At 53.2% G+C, this 27,110-nt stretch overlaps 8 protein-coding genes across 8 annotated transcripts; 4 read left to right on the top strand and 4 right to left on the bottom strand.

Annotated features, from left to right (window-relative positions):
* Positions 1 to 358: 358 nt before the first annotated feature.
* Positions 359 to 2,240, bottom strand: J4E85_004890 (uncharacterized protein; the record flags this gene model as incomplete). The annotated part of the gene is made up of 3 exons (XM_051469141.1): positions 359 to 1,900; positions 1,954 to 2,089; positions 2,140 to 2,240. 3 exons carry the CDS (start codon positions 2,238 to 2,240, stop codon positions 359 to 361), a joined length of 1,779 nt encoding a protein of 592 aa, XP_051327356.1.
* A 371-nt stretch (positions 2,241 to 2,611) lies between these two features.
* On the top strand, positions 2,612 to 4,200 carry J4E85_004889 (uncharacterized protein; the record flags this gene model as incomplete). The annotated part of the gene is made up of 2 exons (XM_051469140.1): positions 2,612 to 3,936; positions 3,987 to 4,200. 2 exons carry the CDS (start codon positions 2,612 to 2,614, stop codon positions 4,198 to 4,200), a joined length of 1,539 nt encoding a protein of 512 aa, XP_051327355.1.
* Positions 4,201 to 5,814: 1,614 nt separating this feature from the next.
* J4E85_004888 (uncharacterized protein) lies at positions 5,815 to 8,067 on the top strand (the record flags this gene model as incomplete). The annotated part of the gene is made up of 4 exons (XM_051469139.1): positions 5,815 to 5,886; positions 5,912 to 6,004; positions 6,268 to 7,035; positions 7,084 to 8,067. The coding sequence occupies 4 exons, from the start codon at positions 5,815 to 5,817 to the stop codon at positions 8,065 to 8,067; spliced, it is 1,917 nt and encodes a 638-aa protein (XP_051327354.1).
* A 3,632-nt stretch (positions 8,068 to 11,699) lies between these two features.
* On the bottom strand, positions 11,700 to 12,071 carry J4E85_004887 (uncharacterized protein; the record flags this gene model as incomplete). The annotated part of the gene is made up of 1 exon (XM_051469138.1): positions 11,700 to 12,071. The coding sequence occupies one exon, from the start codon at positions 12,069 to 12,071 to the stop codon at positions 11,700 to 11,702; it is 372 nt and encodes a 123-aa protein (XP_051327353.1).
* A 2,112-nt stretch (positions 12,072 to 14,183) lies between these two features.
* On the top strand, positions 14,184 to 15,923 carry J4E85_004886 (uncharacterized protein; the record flags this gene model as incomplete). The annotated part of the gene is made up of 3 exons (XM_051469137.1): positions 14,184 to 14,252; positions 14,349 to 14,688; positions 14,794 to 15,923. 3 exons carry the CDS (start codon positions 14,184 to 14,186, stop codon positions 15,921 to 15,923), a joined length of 1,539 nt encoding a protein of 512 aa, XP_051327352.1.
* A 1,722-nt stretch (positions 15,924 to 17,645) lies between these two features.
* J4E85_004885 (uncharacterized protein) lies at positions 17,646 to 19,296 on the bottom strand (the record flags this gene model as incomplete). Its single annotated transcript, XM_051469136.1, has 2 exons — positions 17,646 to 19,055; positions 19,111 to 19,296. The coding sequence occupies 2 exons, from the start codon at positions 19,294 to 19,296 to the stop codon at positions 17,646 to 17,648; spliced, it is 1,596 nt and encodes a 531-aa protein (XP_051327351.1).
* Positions 19,297 to 22,898: 3,602 nt separating this feature from the next.
* On the top strand, positions 22,899 to 25,097 carry J4E85_004884 (uncharacterized protein; the record flags this gene model as incomplete). Its single annotated transcript, XM_051469135.1, has 4 exons — positions 22,899 to 23,189; positions 23,242 to 23,367; positions 23,419 to 24,014; positions 24,065 to 25,097. 4 exons carry the CDS (start codon positions 22,899 to 22,901, stop codon positions 25,095 to 25,097), a joined length of 2,046 nt encoding a protein of 681 aa, XP_051327350.1.
* A 241-nt stretch (positions 25,098 to 25,338) lies between these two features.
* On the bottom strand, positions 25,339 to 27,090 carry J4E85_004883 (uncharacterized protein; the record flags this gene model as incomplete). Its single annotated transcript, XM_051469134.1, has 4 exons — positions 25,339 to 26,250; positions 26,307 to 26,843; positions 26,888 to 27,009; positions 27,063 to 27,090. 4 exons carry the CDS (start codon positions 27,088 to 27,090, stop codon positions 25,339 to 25,341), a joined length of 1,599 nt encoding a protein of 532 aa, XP_051327349.1.
* Positions 27,091 to 27,110: the final 20 nt, after the last annotated feature.

Genomic DNA, 27,110 nt, shown 5'->3' with positions numbered 1-27,110 from the left:
TGGATACGCGGTCACTCCCGCGGCTGGTGCCTAGTTGCATTGTGATCGGTGTATGCAATTCTGATTCGCTTGTTCGTGGGGATAGCCGTTTGCTCAAGCACTTGCGTGACTATGCTGACACATGCAACCCGGAGGTACAGTACACTTGCGGATATTCGCACTCTATTCCTCGAAACTGTTAACAATAAGCCACCGACATCAACGCGGAATGGCTCGGATTTCTCATCTCACGAGAAGGACATAAGCGAAGTCATTGAGGGTAGGTAAGACGTCTTATTGGACCCACTGTCAATACAGTGTTAGCTAGGGCTTCTGGTATTTCTTTTTATGAGATACGAACAACCACCTTTCTAAGTTATCAGACGCCGGCAGTGACTTCTGGCATGTTGACCAGCCAGTTCTCCCAAAATCTGAACCCGTCGATACCCTGCTCGCGGCACAGTGCGCCGGCTTCTTCAGCCATCTCCAACTCTTCCGTCGCGACTCCAACGCTCCAGCCGAATCGCTCTGCTGTTTCTTGAGCAGTGACACCCCTGCCAAATGCTTGCCAGTCCCAGGTGACTTCCATGCTTGGTGGTGTTTGATGTAGCGTCTTGAGCCATGCCAGCAGACTCGCAATGGTCTTCTCATCGGTGCGATCGCGTCCTTGTACGACGAGCAACCCGCTCTTGAACTGACGGAGGCGCACAGGAAGTTTCAATGTATCCCACATTCGAGCTGCCTTCTCAAAGTCGGCCGGGCTTACGAGCTCAACACCACCTCTTGCGCGGTTGAAGACAGCCCATAAATCTACCAAAGTCATGATACCGCCCTCTTTCCTGAGTATACCTCGAGTGTCGTCTGTGAGCCATTCTGCCAAGTTTCTTGACAGCTCCGATACGTACAGCGACTCAGAGCCAGACCCCGTACCGAGCATGTCTTTTGTTGTCACTAGGCCGAGTGCGGAAGCGGACTGAGATGCTAAAGCATTGGCTTCCAAGCTGCCGTTAGTCCCCAGATTGGCCTGTGATGCAAACTGTTCTGCCAGTGCTATGATCTCTTTCGCGGAAGTCATAAGCGCATCGAGGTCTTCGAAAGCGCTCCCAATCATAGCCTCGTTATTCTGTCTCTGCTCCAGGCCTCTTCTCTCCAGCCCCGCAATGCCGACCACGCGAGGTCGTTCAACCTCCGTTGATGAAGCGTCAGAGTTGGCTGTGTAGCTGTCGTTAAAATTACCGGAAGACGGCCGTGGCTTGGGAATCGGTGGGGCGCTTTGAAGCAGCCACTTGCGCTGGACTAATGCGTTCTTCAGGCGCTCGAAAAATATCGGTCCTCCACCGGCGCGGAAAGATATCTTGATGCATTCGACAGACTCGGACTGCAAAGGTGAAGACAAGGTCGGACCTGGAGATTGCGGTCTAGAAGGTTCTTGAAGCATGTCCAACCTCTTATCTATGGCTGTTGTCAAGGATGCACCACATATCTCGCAGTTGAGCAAAGAAGGATGATTCTGGTAGGTACATCTCGGGCATGACGACGTTCCTCCTGCGCTTGCGGGAGCAGGAACGCTACCCTTTGTGTCTTTGGGAGGTGGCCCAGGTGCTGGTCTATTTGAGATGGCTGCTATGGCTGCCTTGACTACATGCACGGTCGGCGGCTTAATTCCACATGCTAGACAAGGCGGTATGGGTGTACGTGATGCGAGCGCGGGGTCGAAGTTGGACGGGACCGGGTTCGAGAAAGAGCAGATAGGGCACACCCAGGTCGCGCTCGCTGGGGGCGGTGGTGCCGGACTACTGTGTCGCGGAGGAGTTAACGACGATGTGGCCTGAGGATGCGAGGGAACGGACGCGCCACGCGTCAACTGCTTCAGGGGCTTTGGATATAATGTGATCTTGGGCGACGACTTCAGAAAGCCGGCCTGTATGTCGTTAGTATCGCGTGCCTCTAATTTGCTCGTAGAGGGATGCATACGTAGAATTCTGGTTTCTCGACGTCCTTGAGGAAGATAGCGACGGAGTTCTTGCGCGGCTCACTATGATCGACATAGCAGACGCGATGCGAGGTCAAGTATGACTGGCCATTCTGGTACTGCGGGATCTTGAATTTCCTATGTGCCTGGTCAGCAGTGTATAAGAGCCCTGGGGAACATGCGCGTACCCCTCATAGAGCCCTACGGCGTCTTGGACGAAAAGCAACGTCTCCTCCGGCAGGAGCGACGGGCGCAGTGCGGTTGTGAGGTCGAGTTGATGCAGGAACATTCAGACCATTCGCAAGTTGGAAAATGCGAGGTACGTCCATCGCATTGGGTCGAGACGACGATGACCCGATCCCGCCTGCATTCACCAGGCCCGGGCCCAGCAGTCGTCATTGGCCAGGGCTAGCTTGCTTGCGGCTAGACCCACCCTAGTCGTCGCCAAGCAAAGCGCGACCACTGCGACGCAAATCAGTCGAGCGGGCCGTCGCTTCACTCTCACCTCCACAACAATAGATCCATCCCCGCGCCATCTCTCCCACATCTCTTTTTCGCGCCTTTACCTACTCACACAACAGTCAACCTGGTTTTCACATCTTTTGATTTGCTTGCCTGTTTATGTCGTTGCCCTCTGCCACTGTAGCCTGGTCCCGGCCAATGCAGTCACCCGCGTATAACGCAGTCAACCCACGCACCACACTCCAGCCTGCGCCCGCGCCTGTTAGTCTCCTCACTCATACGAGAGTCCCCATCCACGCTCACACACGCCAGCAGCCAGTCATGGCCCCGGAAGCTACGAAGAAGAAGGTCGAGTGGCCTCCCGCCGTCCGCGAATACGTTAGGCGTGCTTTCGATCCGCAAAACGCCATCCCAGGCATCTCCCAAGCAGACATGCAGGCGCGATTGAAGACAACCATCGGTTGGTTCGCCGAGCGCAACTCGCACGACACTGTTCATTGGCCTACATTCCCTCTTCCCCAAGAGCTTCTCATGGAGGAACGAAGGGCGGCGGCTCTTGGAATGCCTGCTACTGCTGTTCCCAACGGCATACACCCTGCATACATGAATGGCTCAGCCGCACACACTAACACATCTCCAACGCAATCAAAGAAACGCAATGCCCACGAAGCTGAGGATGCACAAGTCGAGCAAACCCAAGCCAATGTTCCACCGTGGCGCAAAACTAACCTAGCATCTCGTATGACCTTTGCCGACGGACACAACGAAAAGCGCCAGAAGAAGAACGCCCTCTCGGATGCCGCAAGTAAGTTTGACCAGGCTGAGCTTGACAAGCGACGACAGCGCTTCCAGCTCGGCAACAATGGCACCAAGACGACGCCCCCATGGGGCTCATCGCGTAAGGATGAAGACGAAATGCCCACTGGACCTGTTGTTGGAACGAACGAAAATCTCGAGAAAAGCTACTTCCGCCTTACGGCCCCGCCCAAAGCTGAAACCGTCCGACCGCTCCATGTGCTCAAGAAGACCTTGGCCATGCTTGTGGAGAAGTGGAAGGCGGAAAAGAACTACAACTACATCTGTAATCAATTCAAGTCACTCCGCCAGGATCTTACTGTTCAGCACATCAAGAACGCCTTTACTGTCAAGGTGTATGAGATCCACGCCCGGATATCATTAGAAAAGGGGGATTTGGGTGAGTATAATCAGTGCCAGACGCAGCTGAAGGCACTGTATGCGCAGAACTTGGGAGGCAACCCGGCTGAGTTCAAGGCGTACCGCATTCTCTACTTCGTATACACGTGCAACAAGACCGACATGAACGACATGTTGGCAGAATTAACCCTCGCAGACAAATCCCACCCATGGATCAAGCATGCTCTGGACGTTCGGTCTTCGCTTGCCCTTGGCAATTATCATAAGTTTTTCAGACTGTACCTCGAAGCAGAGAACATGGGCGCTTATCTCATGGACATGTTCGTTGAGCGTGAGCGCCTCAATGCTCTAGCTAATATGTCCAGAGGGTATGTATACGGATTCCAAATCGTGCAGGTCTTTTGCTAACAAGCTGTAGATATGTAAATGTCACACTCCGCTTCCTCACTGACGAACTTGGTTTCGACAACGATGAGATATGCCGTGAATTCCTCGAAACCCACGGTGCACAGAACGTCATTGAAGACAAAGGCGATGGTCAATATCGTGTCAGGATCCGAGAAGCCGCATCTCAATTCGAAAGCCTGCGTGCCGCCGCATTCAGCAAAGTAGACATCAAGGGTCAAATATGAATCGACATCGGAGCCAGCACAAACTTCTTTTCATCTTCTACAGTATCATTATCCCGATTCCGAGTTATTCATTTGCACTAATTCACCACGATACCCTGCGCCACATGGCACGTCACGCGTGTCTCGAACTGCGACCTTCCGGTATCGATTGCTTCCTTCCCGATGTCAGTAGTCGGAACATGGGGTTTCCGCCTCATGCGTTGGATGCGCGGAATCTTCTAGTGTGCTTCTCATACATGCAACGTCTCAGATGTTGTTCATCACCTACCAAAATGGATTTTGGTAAACATACGGTACGTCATTGGCGTGCATGAAGGAAGTGGGTTGGAAAACAAAATGGGGTAGAGTGGACTTGGTCTAGATGGCTATGTAGGATGTGAGCCCACTGGCTCGGTTGTGGTGGTCCCTGTGTCACAGAGAGTTCGGCTCGGGTGCGTCCGAGTGCACGTGGGGTTGGGAAGACGGGCATTACGACGGCATGCTCCACGGATGGGCGAAGATCGAACGACAATGTGGTCATATCGTGGGCCATCAGGTGACGACTGCTGGGTTTTGGAGTATGCATTGTCTGGGCTGTGGCGGGGTCTGCTCCTTTTGGAAGATTGGCTAGAGGCGCTCTGAGCGAACCAATGAGATGGCGGAAGAGGGTTCCGAGGCTGTGATTGGGTAGGGTGCAATTGTTCAGCGGCAGTTGGCGCTAGTCACACCCGCTGGAAGTATCCAGGGCGTTCGTATAGTCGTCAATGCATTGGTTCACGAAGTTTGTGTTGAGAGTGTGAGCGCGTGTGAACCGCGTGGTGAGGATTACGGGAGACTACGACGCCACGCAGGGCGAGAATGTTTCAGTCGGGCCGCGTCCAGCATCAACCATGAGGATAACATTTGAAGAGGAGTACGGATGACTGACAGGAGAGGGGCGTCGAGATTGGGTTTGCATGTGGAAATGATGACACGGCCAACGTAGGCATTAGCATTGTGGGCTAGCCCGGTGGATGATTGGTCGCGAAGGCATAAATGCAGCGCGGATGTTGGGGGCTGCGCCGGTGTGCGGTGACAGAGGCGGAAATGTGGTGGACCTGCAGCTAGGCGTTTGGCAGGCTGATGGTGTGGGATGCTCCACCGGGTCGGGCATAATTGTATTTTAGTAGAGATTCCACATTCCTGGCCGGGAGCAAGTCAGCGCACGCAAACAAAGGTCGAGGGGATTCGCCGCCTTGCGCTACCCGCCGCAGTTCGTTTGTTCCGAAGCGTGCCAGGCATAGAGTGTGACGCGAGAGACGAATCGCCAAGTGGTTGCAGCTGGCAGGGCTGGGATCCCTCGCGGCGTGAAAGCACCCACTCATTTCTTGTTCCTCTAGTGACTGCGCCTCTGGCAGTACCTGACGACGACGACGTTGGCCGCCTATCTAAGTAGCCTCACCATTGTCTCTGAGGGCCGGTGCGCGATTCAAATTCACCCTCCTCCGCCGCGTACTCGCCCCCGCACGCACACGCCGCATTCCCGGGCGACAGTCACAGTAGCAGGACCCCCGAGTTCCACGTCGAGCGCTCGCCTCCTGACCTCTCCTCTGCTTCCCCGTCTGCTGCCGCGCAAGGTTGCGTTCACTCTGCACGATGAAGGTGCGTTGCCTGCTTGCTTTTGCCGCCACGGCCGCCGCTGCGCCCGTCGAGTCACGCTCCGCATACGTACGTGCTAACGGTGCTGCTCTAGTTCCGCAGGAGTATGAAGAGTGAGAAGGACAACCGCCCGCACCACATTTCCATCCCGCCCAAGGACGCTATAGCCATTGTCCCGCCAAAAAAGGTACGTAGATCAGCGTTGGGGTGCTTGGGGTGCTTGGGCCCCACTCTGCTTCTTCACGCGGCGTGCGCGCATGAGGGCAGGGCAGGCGTTTGGTGTTGTCGACACAGGCGCATTGTGTGGGCGCCTGCGCCTGCGCAGCAAACATGCGCCTGTGTCGACGACAGAGCAAGCCGCGACATGTCGCTATATCATGATGCGCGCGCCCCGGCACCCGCTTCCCGATAGGGCAGATGAGCGCGAAGCTAACAGCCATCTCATTTCAGGTCATAAAAGCCCTCTACGACTACAAGCCCGCCGACCCGAGCCCAAACTCTGGCTACCTTGGCTTTTCCCAGGGCGACTTTCTGCACGTCGTCGGGCGCGAAGACGACAGCGACTGGTACGAGGCCTGCAATCCCCTGCACGGCACCCGCGGACTGGTACCCGTTTCCTACTTTGAGGGCGTAGGCAAGACAGTGCGCGACAGTGGTGGCTCCGCGCCGCGCTCCTCCACTCCCCAGCAGCCGCAACACCAGCAGCAACCGCAGCAACAACAGCCCCACGACTCAGGCTACCAAGAACGCATCACGAGCCCGCAGCCCTCGGCACAGGACTTCATGACCCAGCAAATGCGCATGTCGCGCGGAGGCGGCCGCGGCGCCATGGTCTACGGCATCGTCATCTACGACTTCAAGGCAGAGAGGCCGGACGAGCTAGAGGCCAAGGAGGGCGAGGCTATCATCGTCATCGCACAGTCGAACCCCGAATGGTTTGTCGCAAAGCCGATAACGCGACTCGGCGGTCCTGGCCTCATCCCCGTATCCTTCATCGAAATCCGCGATATGACGACTGGTCAGGCCGTTGCCGACACACAGGCAGCAGTCACAGCCGCGGGCGTCCCCAAGGTCGAAGAGTGGAAGAAGATGGCGGCCGACTACAAGAACGGCAGCATACCGCTCGGAAAGCTCGAGACGAATTCTGGACAGTCGCTGCAGCAGGGCATGGAGCGCATGAGCGTTCGGAGCAACGGCGGGCACAACAAGGCTGGCTCGGTAAGTCGTCTACATGCGGGTGTGCTTTTCTCGGCTGACAGCGTACAGGTCTCCCACTCACGCAACGGCTCCGTGGCGCAACAGCCAAGAAACCAATACCGCACATCTGACAACCTGCTTGCACCCTGGAGGGCATGCGTGCCACGCTACTGCTTCGCCGACGATATCTTTTGGTTCATCATCGAGTGCCAGATGGAGGACGGCCGGCACTGGGAGTTGCAGCGACTGTACCAGGACTTTTACGACCTGCAGATACAGCTGATAGCAACGTACCCAGTCGAAGCGGGCACAAGTGGCTCCGGCGAGCGAACACTGCCCTTCATGCCTGGGCCTGTCACCTACGTAACCGACAACATTTCCAACGGGCGCCGCGCCAACCTCGATGAATACATAAAGAACCTTCTCAAGCTAGGACCGCACATCACACAAGGTCACCTCGTCAAGGGCTTCTTCGCGCCAAGACAGGGCGACTACGAGATAGACCCCGACATCGTCGATGCGGAAGAGTACCGCCTTTCGCAACAATCACACCAGTCATCGAACCCCTCACACGGGACGAGCAGGCAGTCGTCCGCAGATCAGTTGCAGGCCACAACACCCGTCACACCCTACTCAACTGGCTCCAACTACCCCTCTCATCAGCGCGGTCAATCTACGGCCTCGCAGGCATACTCATCGAATCTGAACCCCCCACCCATGAATCACACCCACTCCTCCTCCTCCACCGCCACCAGCACAGGCACGTCTTCTGGTCTCAGATTCAAGGTAACGTTCATAGGAAGGTCAAAAGAAGAGGACAACGTCATCGTCATGCGTATGCCCATTTCGTCCACGTTCAAAGACCTCTACCGTAAGCTTGTCGAGAGAAGAAACATAGGGCGAGACGATGATGACGAAGAGGAGGATCTTTACGTCGAATACAATGATTCCCAAGACGGCCCTTCGCCGATTTACACGGACAGCCAACTACAGAGAGCAATCGAACAAAACACCAACCCCAAGCATCTGGAGCTCAGGGTCACTATAGCATAGTAACGGATAAGCAACGGAACCGGCCATCTTCACCCCACTTCACTTCGATTCTATTTAATTGCTCTTGGTCTTCTTCTTTTACAACAACCGTTGTTCTCCCCCGTAGCTCTCTCGAGGCTACCATTCTCTATTCCCCCACTTTCGGCGTTGCAAAAGGTTTTCATGGCTTCCGAAGAGCAGTCTAACTGGCGTTGTTGGGCGTTCTGCGGAGCAATGAAGTGCATGACGGCAGGCGCGGGATATTTTTACTGGATTTGTGTTTCTTTCGAGACTTTGGATCTATCACAAAGATGTTCGATTTGTTTGGATAGGGGGGTGTTGGATTGCTTGACTTGCGTCATGGAGGGTTCTGGATGATATACACAATTGGATGAAATGCGGGCAGAGGGAGATAGCGTGATGGATGGGGATGTGAGGAGGGAGAGGCAAAATGAGAGACATCTTGCGTGCAGCTTATCCTATTCTTTCATTGGCATGTGTGAGGTTTGGAGTAGCCAGCGGCTCCAGATGTCTCACGATGCGATTCCGGCGAGCTAACCGTTTGAATCTTGGGGTCCTTCTGTCCACACGTGCTAGCTGGTGTGGCAGGAGCAGCCCCGGGAGGTTCGGAAGTGGGTCAAGGCAACTTCCTTGTCAGTAAACCATCTCGACCTCAACTCCTTTGCTTACTGCTACGCAATCTTACATCGAGGTGACATTCTAATGCAAAAATACGATGGCTGATTCTCTATCTAGACTTCTTGTTAGGCAGCCGCTGCCCAACCTGCGACCCTTGTGCCACAGCCCGATCACAGACAGCCGTCATCTCGTTACATCGCAAGCGAATCTCCCCCAATACGTAGGCTGACAAGCCACCGGGGCCCCAGCACTGAGTGGGGCTCGAGAAAGCTCGTTCACCAATGCTTCGGTTTATGAACAGATAGACTCACTAGTTCGGCGTCGTGGGTAACTAAGAGTTACAATGAGATGGCGTACCGGCAACGAGTCTACTCGCGACAGCTTGACGCCCACCAGGGTTGAAAATATGGTCATGAGCTCAGTCTTGAACATGGGCTGAGAAGTCGGGCTGCATTCGGGTGGCACAGTTGCATGGTTGCTGCCTTCTACCCCTCTATCCTCAGCCTTGTCCATCATCTCTTCACATCACATAGCGCTTGAGCGACGATAAATTATCGGAAACCTGCCATTTTTTGCCCAATGGTGTACCAACAGAGATCACGATACTGAACATCACCAGATCCACGATGGAAGCAGTCAACGCCTTGTTAGCAATGGGTCCCTGCGCCAACAACGACATCAAGCGCAGCCATCGGATATGCTATAAGTGTTCCAAAATACCTTGGGACACGCTATTTGCTCCAGAGCGAAGTTTCTCGGGAGAAGAAACGTTTCACAGAAGCAAGGTTGACCAACAAACGGAGTGTCGAATTTGCCAATTCTTCGCAGAGGTTCTCAAATATGAAGTCTCTAACAAACATGGACGACGCTTCAACATAACATGTTGGAGCGCCGCTGGTTTGGGCTTGGATTTTCCGTCAGTATTGCTCGAAGTCGAACATAAGTGGTTGCCGCCGCCGTCCTCCCATGGCTTCGGTTTCGTACTTGCCTGCCAACCAACATCCCAGCTGACTCAGGAAGTGTTAGAGAAAGCCTTCTCTAGACATGCATTCCCATGGCCTTTGACAGCGGAGAAGAACCCGTTGTTAGACCCTGGCCAAACTCTATATCCAGCTGGCGTTAACGTTACTCTCTTGAAGTCTTGGCTGAATGTCTGCATCGAAGAACATGACCACCAGTGTCGCCCGAGACAGACAGATGGTCTGAATGGTTTGCGGGTCATTGATTGTGAGCTTCGAAGACTCGTTCCTGCGCCGCCTGCATGTCGATACGCAGCATTGTCGTATGTCTGGGGCCAACAAGGCAAGAAGGTCAACTCGACCAAGGCCCGAGAGAAAATCCCAAAAACTGTCGAAGACGCTATTGAGACAACCTTATCATTGGGATACAGATACCTCTGGGTTGACCGATATGTAGGTAGATCTCAGTGCCTTTCAGTCCCTCCTTCAGTCTGCTAACTGTTCAGTGCATCGACCAGTCTGACGCACACGCGAAGCAACATCAAATTATGCAAATGGCAGATATCTATGCAGCAGCGCAGTTCACCATCTTCGCTGCGGCTGGCAATGACTCGAATCATGGGCTTCCTGGAGTACGGCCACAGTCTCGGGGTCTCTCCTCCTACTCCTATTACACATCAACGAGATCAGTGAAGTTAATCCGCTTACCTCACACAAAGCCCACCTTGAACTTGAGAGACATGTCAAAATCCTCGTGGGCTTCGCGAGCGTGGTAGGACATCCGATCATCACACCATGCTCATAATGAGCTGACTGTGCGTTTAGGACATTCCAAGAATGTTACTTCTCAAAGCGGCGTCTCTTCTTCACCGACAGACAAGTCATTTTCATTTGTGGCACAGATTCCTACTACGAGGCAGATAGACCCCATGGCGGGGTCGGCCTTTCCGGGGACGCTCACCGGACACTACCAGGCTGGTTTGCCAACACCGCAAAAATCGAGGCGGCTGACACCATGATTGCGTCGATGGATGTATTGAGGCAATACAGCACTCGCACGTTATCCTTCGACGCAGATGCGCTCAACGCCATAATTGGTGCGATGAACTCTTACGCCAGACACGGTGTTCAGCACATCTGGGGAGTCCCTTGGAAACGCTCCTCGGCAGACTACTCACCTGGTTTAAAGGACATTCTCTCAACTAGCCGCAGTGTTAGACGGGATATCGATATAGCATTATTGTGGGTTCACCGGCAACCAAGCATACGCCGCAACGGATTTCCCAGCTGGTCGCCCCTCGGATGGAAAACCCCAATCCAATGGCCCGGGTTTCTTTTAGGCTGGAAGTCTGGAAACTACGTCACACCGGAAGCAATAACTGTGCGAGCAAATTTCAATAAGGGTTTCCGCAAGCTCTATGATCCAGCCAACCCCGAGGAATGTACGCCAGAAGGACTCTCGCATTACCTCAAAGTAGAAGCACGAACGGCAATGTGCAATTTGCAATTCCTAACTGCGCGCATGCCCAAAGAGGATGACTTTGACCCACAACCAGGGATTAGAATGTCACTGGGTGATGGATGGGATGCTATTATGGAGGTGCGCTGGGACCTGGCTCCGGACAAGGAAAACGAAACATTGTTGAAGTGTGTTCTACTGCCAGCCGCAGATTTTTCAAAATCCACCGTGAACGAGTTGTCCGCTCAAGTTTTCATACTTGAGCACCACGGAAACCATTACGAACGTATAGGTACGACTCGACTGCCCGCACGCTTTGACCGTAATCGCTGTGTCGCTCCATTCTTTGGTTTCCAGAACCAGTTCGGCCGTGTCTATGGATCATACGATGAACTACCTTCAGACGTGGAAAAATATATCCAGTCTGTCATGGTCGATCACTGGTGGTGGAATTACTTTGAGCCAGATACTATCATCCTTGGCTAGCAAATACATTGTGGTCTCATGTCTTCCTATTGACTCATCGTACATAGACCCTTATGGCGATAATTATTCAGTGCTTCAATCCGTAATCGTTTATCCATATTCCGCACCCGCTACGGCCCTGTCACACTTCCATCCGTCCCCACAATCACCGTCCTCGGTGCACACGCCATAAACAAATGCTCGTCCTCTGCAATCTTCTTCGCCGCCTCCGGTGCGCTGATGATGCTCATGAACGTCAACGCGTGCGTCATGTCTCGAAACTGCATGGTTGCCATGGAGTCGTAGTCGACGGGGGAACTGGCATTGACAAAGGCAGGGTTACCGCCAACGTAGTATCGTGAGTGGATGACGGGGAAGTTTGAGCCCGTGAGCGACTTGACGAGTGGGATGTGGACGTTGTCGTAGTGGTCGGCGTATTGGGTTAGGTTGAGGCCCGGGAGCATGGTGCCGAAGACGAGGGCGGTGAAGTAGGGGAGCACCATTTTGGAGGTTTTCGCAGTGCGAGAAATGTTGATACTGCTATTGTAGAAAGCGTAGGAAGTGTAGAAGGTGTATACGTATGGTTATGGTGAGGAAGGTACGTCCGAGATGTTGTGGAGTGGTTACTGCCTTCTTATATCGCTATCTCAATCATCAACCCAAAGCCGTTGGAAGGAGCGATAAGTTCATTTAAATGTCCTGTTGGCTCTAACTGCCACGAGCGTGCATTCCACGGGGCTTCTCGGTAAAATGCATAAGCCAGAATTCCAGCCGGACGCCACCACCGAGGGCTTCCCGAATGTATCGATTATACAAGAGCGTATACCCAGCTAGAACGCCTAAGGGCCATGCCTATGTCGCTTCGGGGATGGATCGCGAGGCGAGACATTTGCGAGGTTACCATGAGGGCTGTTCAACTCCACTATTATCGGAGTTGTCGGAGCAATCGCGCTTCCGTACATCATGTTACGACTCACGAATCCTTGTGAGTTGGGTTGTTTCCGCTTCGCAGTCGCGGCGGTTCTTTTGTTGACCGTTCCTGGAGGATCTCGGGCTAGGCTGGATTGAGGAGCGTACGCGAAAGTGCGGGGCTAAGGCGGCGGCCGGATCGCGGCAATTGGTGCACAATTGGGAGACGTGGCAGAGAGACGCGCATTACACCCGAGTGCGAAGATGTAAGTCGGCATGAAAGGTAGTGGCAAGTATTGTAGGCATGTCTTGACATCGTCACTTATCGATAAGGGGACATGCGAGAAGCGCGATGATGGTCGCAGGCGATTCGGCGGGCCGATGACAGCGCAGCCAGACCCACATTGAGCATGGACTGTTGTAATCATAAGAGAAGGGCCGCTCAAGAACGTACAATAGGCGCTCCTATCGACACCACATCTCCTTCTCTCTTAAGCTTTACATCTCCACGAGCGCAGTCTTGAACAATGCCCAGGTGCGCAGCCATGGGCCAAATAACTCTGGGCAGAACACGCCACTTCTACTCGTAGTCGCGACTTCCTCGCGAACGCCAATGTGCACCTTCACACTACACCAACATAGTGAGGCTAGTAGTCCTCAGTGGTTCTCATCATGTCCAAATGTATACCCGCCAGGCCATGCAATCGAATCCCTGCCAGCTGAAGCGAGCTGACAATGGCTGATGACCGGAGGCTGAGCAGCCGTGGCACTCATCACCCCACCAAGGCATCAGTTCGCGCATTATCCAGGCTCAGCCTGATGCCATCCAAAACTCATACTCCATAACTACTCAATCTCCAGGACAAGTACACGACTAGATCAACATACCCTCTCGCAATACAGCTGTTTCGCACACCAGTGAGATGTTTGGCCTCCAACGCGACTCGAAACGCCACCATGGTCACCACCTTACACCCCAGGACGCCAATGCAGATAGAACTCGCAGAAGGCGGCACAAGACCTCTTCGGGTGACAATGGGAAAACACACGATCCACCGATCCGAGGGTATCGTTCCGATGATGAACCAAGGCGCCGACATAGGCATGACGGAGACAAAAATCGACATCGCGCCAGCTCTTCGCACCACCCAAAGGATCACGACCGCCGCAAACAAGACTCATCTAGCGATACCGAAGATGATTCGGTGCCGGTAATAATCGAAGTTGAGCGCGAGAGAACTCGCTCGACCAAAGAACGTTGCGGCGAGCACCGTTTTGATGATTTCTTGGATGAGCGCCGCCATAATCCTGCACCAAAACAAACGTTATCTGGTTCATCGATTCCCCCCTCAGTCTCTACTTCTCAGGCGCGCATTCGGCTAGATGAACTTGACAGTCGTCCGTCTTCATCAGGTCACAATCGGGCTTTCAACGTGAATGCAAAGCTCCCACGCCTTTCTATCTCCCCATATCCTACCGCATATTCACAAATCCGGCCCAATGCTGAGATTCCTGGCGAATCAAAATCAGGAGTAGGCGAAGATTGGCACAGACCTCGAGCGGCTTCGGCAGCTTCAACTCCCTCGTCAAGGATCCGGTCGTGGGCCTCATCGTCACCTAGCTCCGGAATACTGGGCCCGAAAACATACCAGTATCAGTCACTACAGCCTGCTGAAATTCGATTAGTCAAGATCCTACCTGAGACGATGTCGAAGCTAAGATGTGAAATCACTCACACATCGCTTCAAAGCCTGCCAGAGTACACTGCTATCTCGGTAAGTCATTGCCACAGTCTGGCAACATCCACTAACATCGAGCTTGCAAAGTATGCTTGGGGCGACGGGATTGACACGACATCCCTCATCGTAGAGGGGGCTGCAATACCTGTTGCTGTCAGTCTTTACGATGCGCTGAGGGCGGTCCGTCGCAAGAAAGAAGACATCTTTGTATGGGTTGATGCGCTCTGCATCGACCAGCAGAACAGAGACGAGAGAGCTACACAAGTTCGATTGATGGGTCAGATCTACAGCGGTGCAGTGTCAGTAGCCATTTGGATAGGACCGGAGCATGATGAGAGTGCATTGGCACTAGAACTACTGCACAGTGTGGCTGAAAATTCGATCGACTCGCAACATATCAGGTCCACCCGCAACCCAGACTCTCTGGCGCTCTTGAATTTATTCAAGAGAGATTACTGGAAGCGGCTATGGGGTAACTAGCCACGCTGCAATATGTCAATGATTCGTACTGACCAGGATTAAGTCGTTCAAGAGGTGCTTCTCGGGCATAACAAGTTGGTATATTGCGGGCATTCAGTGTTTCCCTGGGAGATATACTTGAAGGCCGGGGAAATCTTCTGGGACCAAGAGAGCGACCCGCATAACCGCCAAGGACCAACCAGCTTCCCAGACCGCGAAACCCTAGAGCAAATTGGAGATGAGTCACTATTAGAGGTAATGCGAGCATGCAGGAAGAAGCTGAGCGAGAATCCCCGCGACAAAGTTTTCGGCATTCTGGGTCTGCTTTCGGACGCTACACAACGCGTTTTCCCAGTCGACTACAGTCAGTCAGTCAAGACGGTCTACACAGATGTGGTCGACCACCTGATCTCGACTACTGAAAAGCTCGATGTGATCCGCGAAGCAATACACTTCCCCCTGCACGTCAATTCTACAGGTCTCCCCAGCTGGTGCCCTGATTGGTCGCACATCCCAGAGGTGCCTGGCCTCGGGCGTACTCTCAACTTTGCAGCTTCCAGTAACGTAAATGGCCCTACTAAGGCTCAGTATTGGTTTCACGATGAACGGCGAAAGCTCGAAATCTCCGCAATCAGGATCGACACAATCATAGCAACAGGTGTTGCTGTAGGCACGTTCTGTTCTGCTCAAGACTACCTGACAGCCTTTCTACAATGGCGCGCAATGCTGCTGCATGAACTAAATGTGGGAGAAGGCAATGATACCGATCCAATTCACAGCTCTTTCTGTAGGACGCTATGTCTTGGACAAGTGCCGCTAGAATGGAGCCAGTCAGGCATGTGGCACGGCCTCTGTTACCACGTCTTCGCAGCTCTTATTCGCGAAAGAATGCCTCGCCTACCACTGGACAAAGACCTTGAACGTCACGTGAGCACAACGGGGCTCATTGAGCCCAAACTACGGCGCACGTTCTTGCAAGACCATCTCGGTAACCGTATGATGGGACGTAGCCTGTGTATTACAGAAGGCGGCTTGATTGGTATGGGTTCGGGCTACATGAAAGCAGAAGATGTTGTTGTCGTTCCGTTTGGTTGTTCCACACCTATCCTGCTCCGCCCGGAGGGCCGTCGCAACGAGTATAGGTACGTGGGTGACGTCTATATCGACGGGTACATGCACGGCGAAGCCCTGGCTCAAATGGAAGCAAGAGATCCGAGGAGAGTAGTTTCTAAGTACATGCTCTGTTGAGGTACCGACGGTTTTCTCGGGCTATGGATCTTACGGCTGTACCACGGCGTTTTGGCGATCTCGATGCACCCAGTCAGTCTATAATATGGAAAACAGCCAGATCTGTCACATACGACCACAGGATCATGAAATCAGCGCTTCCCGTTCGCTCAGCGGTACTTAAGCAAGATACCGGCGCATTAGTACTCGGGTGGGACGCGCTGTTGTATGTTTTTGTCAAAAAAACCGTTTTTTTTTGGAGCCGCCAACGCGGGTTTTCCGCCCCCAAATTGCCCAGGTTTCGCCCTATCGCTTGGCAACCACTCACCGCACGCGTTACACAGCCACGACAGGCTCTAAGATGAGATAAACGCCTGGCCCCAAAGATCCTCCGCCAACTAACTTAATAAGTATAGAAGCACCTGCCAGCGGTAATCCCGTTATAACCAACCTCGGTCCCCCCTCGCACTAGGATGGCCATGCGTCTGCTCCTCCGCCTTGCAGATCTATCTGATCTCAACCTTAGTACAGGATGTTCTCAAAAGCTCTCCTTCTTTCTTCCTCCATCACAGTAGTCTATGCGCAATCATGTTACTGGCGCGACGGCGGGCAACCAAATCCCCAGTACCAGCCCTGCTCCAACGACACTTCAGACCCGCTCAGCCACATCTGTTGCAACATCAACGTGGTCAATAACGAGGGAGGCTGGGATACATGTCTCCCGAACGGCCTCTGCAGGGCTAGCACTGGAGACAATAACTTCATCTATTTTAGAGAGTCCTGTACATTGTCGGACTGGGAGGCCGGAGGCTGCCAGGAACTATGTACGAATACAGTACGATCGCGCCCTACACCTTGACTTTCTGAAAGCTTACATCGACACACAGCCAAATCAAAGAAGTGGAGACGTGAATGTCACTCCCTGTGATGGTACCGATTCGTCTGAGTACTGGTGCTGTGGCAACTCAACCGCTTGCTGTGGTGACGATGCTAGTTTCGGGAAGGAGAAAGTCGATCGTGTGTTCCTGGGCATCATCTCGAGTTCTTCGGTGTCTTCAATCGCGTCGTCTACTAGCACCTCGATTCCATTGAGCTCGTCCAGCCCCGCGGGCACTTCAACCCCATCGCCCACTACAACACCACCGAATGACGACAGTGGTGGCCTATCGACAGGCGCGAAAGCGGGGATTGGTGTGAGTGCTGCTTTTGGTGTTATCGCGCTGCTCGCTCTGGGTGCTTTTATCGGAAGACGGTCATATAAGAAGAAAAAGGAAACTGCAGAGACGACAACCTACTACGAGCCAGTCAAAGGAGAATTGTCATCAGAGTATAGGCACGAAGCTCCTACCCAGGATAGTTTCCTGCACGAGGCTCCGGTCCCGCAAAGGCCTGTGGAATTACCTGGTGTTCCAATTAGACCTCAAGAGCTGCCTGGCTATGGACGATAGCCCATTTTGGCAGATGATAACGAGCTGGGATGGGTCAGAATTGATAGCTCAGCACAGCGATGGGTCGCAGCTGAGCGCGAATGTGATACTCAGACGAAAAGCCGTTCTTATTGGGCGCATAGTACGAGTGTACGTTCTATCGAATATATCGCATCATTCTTCAATCCAAAGACTTGTTCGTAGGCCCCAGGTGTATTGCTTCTTTGATGTATCTTAGCGTAGAGTAACGGTAATTTCAGCATCAGAATCTGAAGTTTTGGCAGCTTGATTGAATCTATACAAGACAAGTCAACGTCTATATAGTCTCCCCGTAGGGCGCACCCTCAAGCTTGAACCCACCAGGCTGCAGCTTTTGAAAGACAGCAGCGGGATCGTACTTGTTCGCAATCGACTTGAGCCTTGCCAGCTTCTCATCTCCGTAGCTAGGAATCACGTTCTGGTACGGTCCAGCATAGTTGAGGTAGATGAACTCAGTGTACAAATTCCGGTCTTTCGCCTCAGCCTTGGCGGCGTTCATCAAATCCAGTGCGGCTTTGTTCAGTTGTTCATCCTTAGACGCGTCGTCCCAGACCACGTAAAGCAGAGTATGCATTAGTGGACCATCGGCAGGGGAGAGACCAAGTGCGTTGCCGCCCTTCTTGCTCATCTGCTCCATAGCCGGCACGGTGAAGGCTTGGAACGCCAGAGCGCCCTGGTCCGCTAGCGGGCCTACGTCCTTCTCGTGACGCGCTTGCAGCCAGGCCATGAACTCCCTGTCGAGCTTGTATGTGGCTGCCCAGAATGCATAGCGGCGGCCTCCGGGCATCTGGTTGGTGAGCATGACCGTGTCGTTTGCCAAGGTTCTGTTCAAAGTATTTGCCATGAGTGGAGGGATGTCAAGGTACTTCTTCAGGATAGCAGGTGGGTTGGTTTCGTCAACGGGTTCGAGATACTCCAGTTGGATTTGGGCTGCCGCGTTGCCCGCTGTCACAGCAAATGACAAGATCTGGGCTGATTTGGGGTCTTCGGTAGCGCCCTCAGCCATTGATGCAAAGGCATCGATTAGCGCTGGGTAGCTGGCCTGCGCATGGACTCGGGTGCCGCCCCACATCAACCCCTGGGGAATTGTCTCCAGCTCAAATCTTGTAACGATACCGAAGTTGTTGCCGCCTCCGCGAAGAGCCCAATACAGATCAGGAAACAGAGTCGGAGTGACCTTCAAGATGATTCCTGATGCAGTAACAACCTCGTAAGACGCAACATTGTCGCATGCGTATCCGTAGATACTGGACTGGTGGGAAATGCCGCCACCAAGAACAAGACCGAGGCCTACATCTGATGCACGCCCACCAATGACAGCGAGGTCGTGCTCTCCAAGCTTTGTATATACTGCCCCCCATCGGTTTCCGGGTCCGATGAATGCAGTCTTTTTGTTGCTGGAAAGTGTGACCTCGTTCATCGCCTCCAGGGTAATGGTTATGCCACCCTCGATGCTAGACGCGCCTGGGAACGCGGTGTGTCCTCCACCCTTGACTGCAAACGGACATTGTGTGAGGCGGGAGACTAATACCGTCGTCGATACGTCGATCGCTTTCGAAGGCCGGAAAACGCAGGCTGGGTTGACAGAGGCTGCCTGGTTGGACCAGTATCCGCTCGTGAAGGTATCGTAGGATTCTGAACCGCTAGAAAGTAGCTTGCTTCCGAAGATGAGCTTTAGTGAGCTACACTGTTGAGTATGTTAGCTGGAGTCCTCTACACAAGTGACGTGACAGATTCCTTACAGCGGCGGCACACGGGCTAGAGAGTGAGCGCTTCTCGATCAAAGCAGCCAAGTCGGGAAGAGCAGAGACATTGACGCCATTGGCGAAGAGAGCTTCCGTGATGTTGAAGTCAGTGGGCTCAAAGGCGTCCTGAGCGACTGCGTTGCCAGCGAGGGCTCCAAGTATGGCAAGGAACGAAGCCTTCATGTTGGGCTTGGATTGGAGGTTCGGCGGAAAGAAGCTGGAGCTTTCCAGAGCTATTTATTACTGGAAAGACATTGATTCTGCGCGTCGTTTAGCAGCCTTACCTGGGCAGACGTCTCCTTGCGCTTTGCGACTTCAAGGGCTCCCGAGGGATCATCAGTCGTTGTCTAGAAGCGCCGCAGTAGAAAACAGATGCTTAGCTGCATGCCGCGCCGCAATTCGGTTCTGCCGTGGAACCTGCATCGAAGAGGTGGCGCTGCCTGAGGCGAATGAGCATACTTCAATCTCGGAGCATTGGCTCAAGAAGAGTCGCGTGCAGGTACGCGCATGTGCAAGAGCTTGTGCGATGGGGCAACCGGATGCGAGTCCATTCTCGCGTACGCGATTGAGTCCTTGGTGTATGTACCTAGTTAAGCATGAATGGAAGCGAGATGCAATGTGGTAGATGAAGCACCCTCCACGCGCGTCCCAGATAATTGAAGCTCTAATCGTCAGGCTTAGGCTGTCCTGTGGCTCTGGCTGTTGCGCACAGGTAACATGCCTATCGAAAGAAGGTGGGCAGTATATCGTAGGCCAGATGAATGTTGAAGGGCGACCCTTCCTGCCAGCCCGTCACGCCCTTGTTTCGGGGAGAGTGGGCCGCACGGATGCTGAATAAGCGCTAGATCGTGCCGCGCCCTTCAGCACTGTGCCTGGTGGCACCTGCACGACACCCCGCGTCAACTCATCCATTGTCTTGGCAAAGGGATTGCTCTGCCCGATAACAACTGCATCTTGATCTGCCGCAAGCGAAACGAACCGCCGTGTCATAGGAGGGTTTTATGCTCCGGATGGCGGCGAATAGAACAGCGACGGCACGGAATTTGGCAGGCGCAAGCGACGTCTTCAGTGCCACTCTTCATCCACGGAGAGTCTCGTGCGCTATCCATCTTATCCTAATCTTGTGCAGGATGGGAACATGTATCTTTGGCGCATGGCTGTTTACTCTGCGTCGTTGTTCCAGAATTGACAAACCTTATCAAATCGGCCATGGTCAAGTCCACACTGCTGTCAACATGCAAGAGCAAGTTTGAGGGAGGTATACTAAATATACAACAGCGAGATCTTGAATAGCCCTGGCTACCCCTGACTACGATCAAGCAATCAGCGATTGTAGACTCGGTGCTGGAAATTGGTCATGGCCCTTTGATCAATGTGATCCCCTCTGCCGGTACACACGAAACCTGAGAGTGGTCTTACGCCGCATGCTCGCATGCACTGACACGACAATGATATCGAATAACTATCAGGTCTCGGAGCATGCTCCGGCGATCAATGACCGACACTCCTCATTGTATCTTTGTTATCATTGTTTACTTCCGGTCTACACTACATCAACAACGATGTCGGCAAAAACGAACGGTTTCGCCCAGGGAACAGTACTGAAGGTCGCATACTCTATGCTTGGTTTGACCAGCTCAGTCGTCCTTGCGAGGATTGGTCTCAACATCGTCAGGCCGAGAAGGCTGACAGCCTCTGACTACTTTGTATTTGTCGCCTTCGCCATTTATGTGACGATGTGCGCTCTCTACATTGCATTGTCTCCTTATATGCAGAGAGTATACGCCGTCTCGAATCGGGAAATACTGCCTTATCCAGAATTTCGGCATGATAGTATGCTGATGGCGAAGATGGTTTTCATTGCCTTCTGCATGTTTTGGGCGGTGCTTTGGTCCATCAAACTATCTTTACTGCTGCTTTATAGGAGATTATTGAATGGCATATCTCCGCGCTGGACCTTTGTGTGGTGGTGCATAGCTGCAATCTGCTTAGTGGTAAGATATCACAGTTATGCTGACTTTGGTGGCACTCACTTGGACGACGGCTGACGTTGGAGACAGACTTTTGCTGGCAATTATGTTTTCTACTTCCAGTCATGCGGTACCATACCTGGCTTCTGGACAGGAGGATGTGTAAGTCCTTGTTGTGCACACGATACATACTGCGCTGCCTACTAATCACTTCCCGCTCTAGACTGGCGAAGGTCCGCACCATACCCAGCTTGTCAGCCTGTACTACTCCTTTGCCGCAGATACTTCAACAAATATGATGAGTATGTCATGTAGCACCTGTACATCTCTGTTCTATCTGCTGACTATTAGCTCTCATAGTTATGGCACTTCCAACATTTCTCACCTGGAATCTCCAGATGCCAAGAAGCAAGAAAATATCAGTCTTGTGTCTATTCGCAACGGGTGTCGTTTGTATCCTCTTCGCCTGTCTCCGAGTCACGCAAGTTGCGATCAACGCATCAAAGCCCGAGGCTGCAGGCCAACCACTTGATCCCACTTGGCTCGCTATCTGGGGCATGGTGGAGTGTTCCATTGGTATGTCGAGACTCAGAAACCATTACATACAATCACTAATCTTTTCCAGCTGTCATCATTGGCTGCTGCCCCGCATTTGCCGTTCTTCTCAACGCTTTCCGTTTCAATACCTCGTACGATTCGCGCGGCTACCGAAGACAGACTGATGGCTTCGCGGTTAGAAGCAAGGGGAGTAGACTGGAGCTAGGACCTAGTCGAAACAACAGGCCTTCAAAGCCAATCTTGGAGCAGGGACTGGCGGAGTTACACTGGGCTGGCGCGCATAGTAGCCAGGAGGAATTAAGAGCGAAGCATGATGGCATCATGGTTTCGACCACGGTAACGTACGAGCAAGGCCTGATAGATGTGTTTAGGAAAGCATAATGGATGATGTTGCGCATGAGTGCCGCTTCTCACCACCAACATTAATGTTCGCTGTCACGTAGACATAGACACCTAGCGCGGCCGTCAGTCAAATGACTCGCTTCTTTAACCACGCTCCGATCACGGGTCATGTGCAGTGTCTCCCTCGTGGCGGTCTTGGATGACATCTTTTGGCCTTGAACAAAGAAGTCCTGAATCAATTTGAAAGCATAGCCATTACACGCAAACTATGTGGTAAAGCAAGCGAAAGCTATTTCCACTACGCGTCCACTCGTGCTGCTCCACTGCGTGCTGCAAAGCGTTCGATGACGTCACACGCCCACACCTGTGTTGGCGCGCAATACGGCACTTCTTTCCAGTCATCGCAAAATTGCTGCGAGCCACCTTTTTGGCATGCCTTCGGCCTGGAAAGGCATGGCGCACCTGATTTGGAAAGGATCGAAGCAGGGAAAACACGGGAGGCCAGATGTGGTGGGGTTTGGCGATCATGATCGCTCTCTGCGGACCTGGAAACCATAGATTCTGTCAGCTCCACACGTTCACCCAGACTTTGGGATAGCATCAAGACAACGTGGTGAGGCGCATGCAGAGGCACGATGAATATTTAATTACTAGCATTTAGCGCACGGTTACGAGCCTCAACGGTGTTCAGGTTAGGAGTTTAATCTAGCGTCGCGCGGCTTCTGATCGCCACTGATGCGTGTGGCTTGCCGTCCACTCGTTAGTGCGTACATGACGTAGAGGGCAATTGCGGCCCTACGCGTCTTTCTTGCCGTATGAAGGCCAATACATTGCAAGGCTACCCTCCACCCTTTACCCTTTGACCTCGATACATTCACACCTACGCACATCTGACGCCTAATACTGAACGTCAACATGTCGACCGGAGGTGTGGTCTACAAGGACCTCCTGCCTATCCCGGATACGGACCCTACAGAACATGAGGGGAAGTCTACCACGCTACGGAATGCGCCTACGGAGAGCCATGCGCTAGCTCTAGAGGCTGCTAAGTCAGCGCCTCCGGAAGAGAAGGGTGCAGCGCAGATAGCTCACGGAGATGAAGTGGTGGACCTTGGATGGAATGAGCCAAAGGAACTCGTCGCGAAGCCGCTCGTCGGAGGTCTGGGTAACGAGGACTTGTGGCTGTTGGTCCGACGTTTCAATAAGGTGAGAGCAAGGTGTAACTGCAACCCTACAATCGGGTACTGACAGTGAGTAGCAAATGTACCATGTCAAAGAAATTCCAACAGCGCCTCCTGGGGGCTTGGACATGAACATCGCGGATGAGGAAGAGTTCTCGCCGGACAAGCTTCGCGCCAACATCGAACGCTTATATATGACTATAGTAAGCATTCGCAGAGCAAGTAACGAACGCGCTTGGTTTAACCGCGCATAGGGCATCGGTCTAATCGGATTCGGCAAGCACATCGTTCGCATCCGCTCATGGAGAGAGACGCGTCGCACTGCATGGTTCTGCTCCGCATACTTTGCCGCCTGGATTTTCGACATGATCGTGCCCTTGATAACGGTAACTTTGGTTACGCTCATTGTCTACCCCCCGGCTCGCGGTGCCATGTTCCCACCAGCACCTATCGCTCTTGTCAGCTCTACGGGAGGTGTACAGAAGCCGAAGTCTGGAACTCTAGGCAGTACAGACAGTGCTACTGGAGCACCTGAAAACCACAAGGGTGAGGCTGTTGAGCAAGAGGCCTCGAATTTCGTCAACGGGTTTGCGTCGATAGCGCTATCGAGCGCGACTGGCAAGCACCCACAGGGAGAGCCTCCAGATGAAGACTCTCCTGACAGTAGTGTACCGGACCCTACTAGGCTCGCCATCGGTGCTGCGGATGCAAGGGATCAGGCTGCTGGCGCCAAGCCCAGCAAGCACCACGACAAGACTAAAGTTCCCATGGAGACTGCCATGTGGACGAAAATGAGGCCTATTATGCACGGTATCGCAGATGTCACAGACACATGGGAGCGGTTCGCGAAGTAAGCAACCGTTTCTCGGCGTTTACATGAAATTACTGACATGATCACAGTATGCTTGAACCGACTCCCCCATTTCCAAAGAACAGGTCTCATCTTCGACTCGCAGTCGTAGTGGCACCACTCGTTCTTGTGTCACTATTTGTAACATCGTACATGTTCATGAAGGGTGTCACTTTCGGTGCTGGCTTTGGCTTCTTCGGTGACCCTGTCATACAGCGAGGACTAGCGCTTCTTAACAAGAAGTTTCCCAACTGGCAAAAGCTGCTCGAGCTCCGTAATACGCTACTCAAGGGTGTCCCTACCAACGCCCAACTCACCGTTACTCTTCTTAGACTCGGCGAAGCAAATAAAGCCCCACTGCCACCGCCGCCTCACGTAGCGCAAGCACCAGAAGAGAAGCCCGTCGATATCAACGAGGAAGAGTTGCGCGCCACAGGTGCCGACTGGCCACTGAACGCAACACAAGAAGAACTCGATGAAGCTATGGCCCACGACCCTACTACTGCGCACGAAACCGGGGGCGAAGATATCGACCAAGCCAAAGACAGCAAGCACGGCAAGAAGGGAACCAAGATCCTCAACTTCTTCCGCGGCACCGTCAAGGGCGGCGTCGAGACCACCATGACAGCTGACAAAGTCAAAGCTGCAGCCGGCTCCACCCATGCCAAGAACAGACTGGGTGCTGTACCACGCAGGGGAGTTGATCTCACATCCGGTCCAGTCGAATTCAAAGCCCGACATGATGGCAAGAAAGGGCATGTGTACATCGCTACCAAGTCCACGATTCCGTCCATCGCCTTTTCCACAGACAAGACTATCGAGAAGATTGGTAGCGCAGATAGAGAGGATCTTCACCCGTCCTGGAGTTTACCGGTTGGAGAAATTATGGAGATGAAGAAGGTCGGTGGCTTTGGCTGGAAGGCGAAATTGGTTGTTGGATGGGCTATGGGGCGGGAGGTCGCAGATGGATTGATCATTACTGACAGGCAGCTCAACGAATACCGCATAATGGCGCTTCCGTTGAGAGACGAGTTGTTCAATCGGCTGGTGGCTATGGGTGGTCAGAAGTGGGAGTGCTGGTAGAGGTTTCACGATGTTCACATAGTCTAATTCTTACGAAAGAGTTCGTTCCATGATGATCTCATTGCTTGGAGAATAAGTATCTTTGTCTAGCCTTGAACTCCCACTTTTCATCCCACCCTGAGAGATACACCCCATCCACTGTGCTCAGGCACTGCATGCATAGTCCGCCGTGGCGTGAGTCAAACCACTTTTAGTCCCACCTTCCTCCACATTCAATACCGTGAATTCGCCTAGCCCCCACCTACTCCTCCTCCATGTCCATCTCATCGTCACCGTCGTCCTCAATAGTAGCAATGGCAGTGCCATTGGCAGCGGCAACTCCTGCATCGTACGAGTCACAAGCCTTTGCCGAAGCCAAAGCCAGCGACTGTTTCATCACCAGCTTACTGGTGTTGGCATTCAAGCCCTTGGAGCGACACATCTTCTTGAGCTCGTTCTGGTTGTACTCGTCATCAGCATCAACTATAGCCTGCAGAAGGGTGTCCTTGTCCACCCTGCGCGGAAGATCAACACCACGATTCTCACACATCTTCTTCAGATCAAGGAAGGAGAGATAAGAACGCGGATCGGTGTAGTTAGGGTCCACTTTCTTGGTCTTGGTCTTGGTCGGGGCCGGAGAGGCGTCCTCGCTCTTCTTTGTTTCCTGGGCTTTGCCCTTGGTCTTGATCTGGGTGTTGCGCTGAGTCTTCGAGATCCTATTCGCGTTGGCTCGGGCAAGGCGGATTTGGGCTTGAGCGGCACGCGTCATGGCGCGATGAGCCTTTGCTTGCTCTTTGGCTTGGCGCTTCTCTGCGATCTCCTCTGCCTTCTGAGCGTTGAGCACCCTGGCATCGTTCTTGATCTTAGCCTCGGCAGCTTCCAGGGCGTCCTTGTCGGCCTGCTCCTTGATACGGGTCTTCTCACGCATCATGCGGTACTCTTCCATATCCATACGGCGGGCGTCGGGGTCGTCGTCCATATCGGTAGGAATGCGGGCTGTACCTTCGACAAGTTCATTGTAACGGTTACGGCAGGCCTTGGCAGAGAAGAGTGCGTTCTTGTTCAGGCGACGCATGTAATCGGAGACTTTGCGGAAGCGCCAGGCGCGAATGCGCTCCAACTCGTAATTGACCTCGATGTCGGCAAGAGCGTAAGACTGAACCAGAAGTTCATCCTAAAAGTTCATATTAGCCAAATCAAAAAGGGGGTGTCACTTGACCAGGTACTTACATCAGCGTATTCCCACTCCTTGTATCCCTCCTTCAGAAGGAAGTCGACGTTCTCACACTGAGCAAGGCGGATGCGCATGATACGCGTGGAGATGGACTTCTGGTCGTAGCGAACACGGCCATCCTTGGCGAGTTTGTCCGCGATCTGGCGATCACTGAAGCCCTTCTCACGCATCGTCATCATGAGTTCGTCATCAGAGTCCAACTCATGAGTGACACGCTTGTGGTAAGCTGGAAGACTCTCGCCCTTGCGACGGTCATGACGGCCAAAGGTACCGGGCTTGCGCGAAGGCTTGCTGTCGAGGAAGCTGTTGTCTTCATCCAATATGAAAGCTTCAGCGTCGCCAGTTGGGACACCAATGACGGACCGCTGAAGACCCTTGGTCTTGGAGGCGTTGTTGGTTCGGACGCGCTTGCGCTTCTGACCGGTCATGTTGTCGTCGTACTCAGGATCGTAGTCGTCTACCTCGTCCTCGACCTCTTCTTCTGGGATACCAAGATCTTCATAGCCATCGAGCTTGAAGTCACCATCGTCGGACTATTCAAGTTAGCGATATCAGAATGAGCAAGTTGTATACTTACATCGTCAGCTGCTTGAGCAGCGTCCTCGATGTAGTCGTCGTCCTCACCACTAGCACTGCCGACTGCGTCGTTCAAGTCGTCCAAGTTGTTCTGAACGGGCTTCGCGTCGTCTGACTCGTCGCCTATGGTTTCTTGTTAGATAATGCGCAGACACGATAATCATAACAGTACTTACCGTAGAAGTTGAAGGCGTCATTAGCCATGTTGCAGACTACAGTGATGA

Source organism: Alternaria conjuncta (genome assembly GCF_024043145.1).
Source record: "Alternaria conjuncta strain BMP 0040 chromosome Unknown scaffold_6, whole genome shotgun sequence".
Classification (NCBI taxonomy): Eukaryota; Fungi; Ascomycota; class Dothideomycetes; order Pleosporales; family Pleosporaceae; genus Alternaria; species Alternaria conjuncta.
Note: the sequence above shows the minus strand (reverse complement) of the source record. Positions and strands in the feature narration are given on the sequence as shown.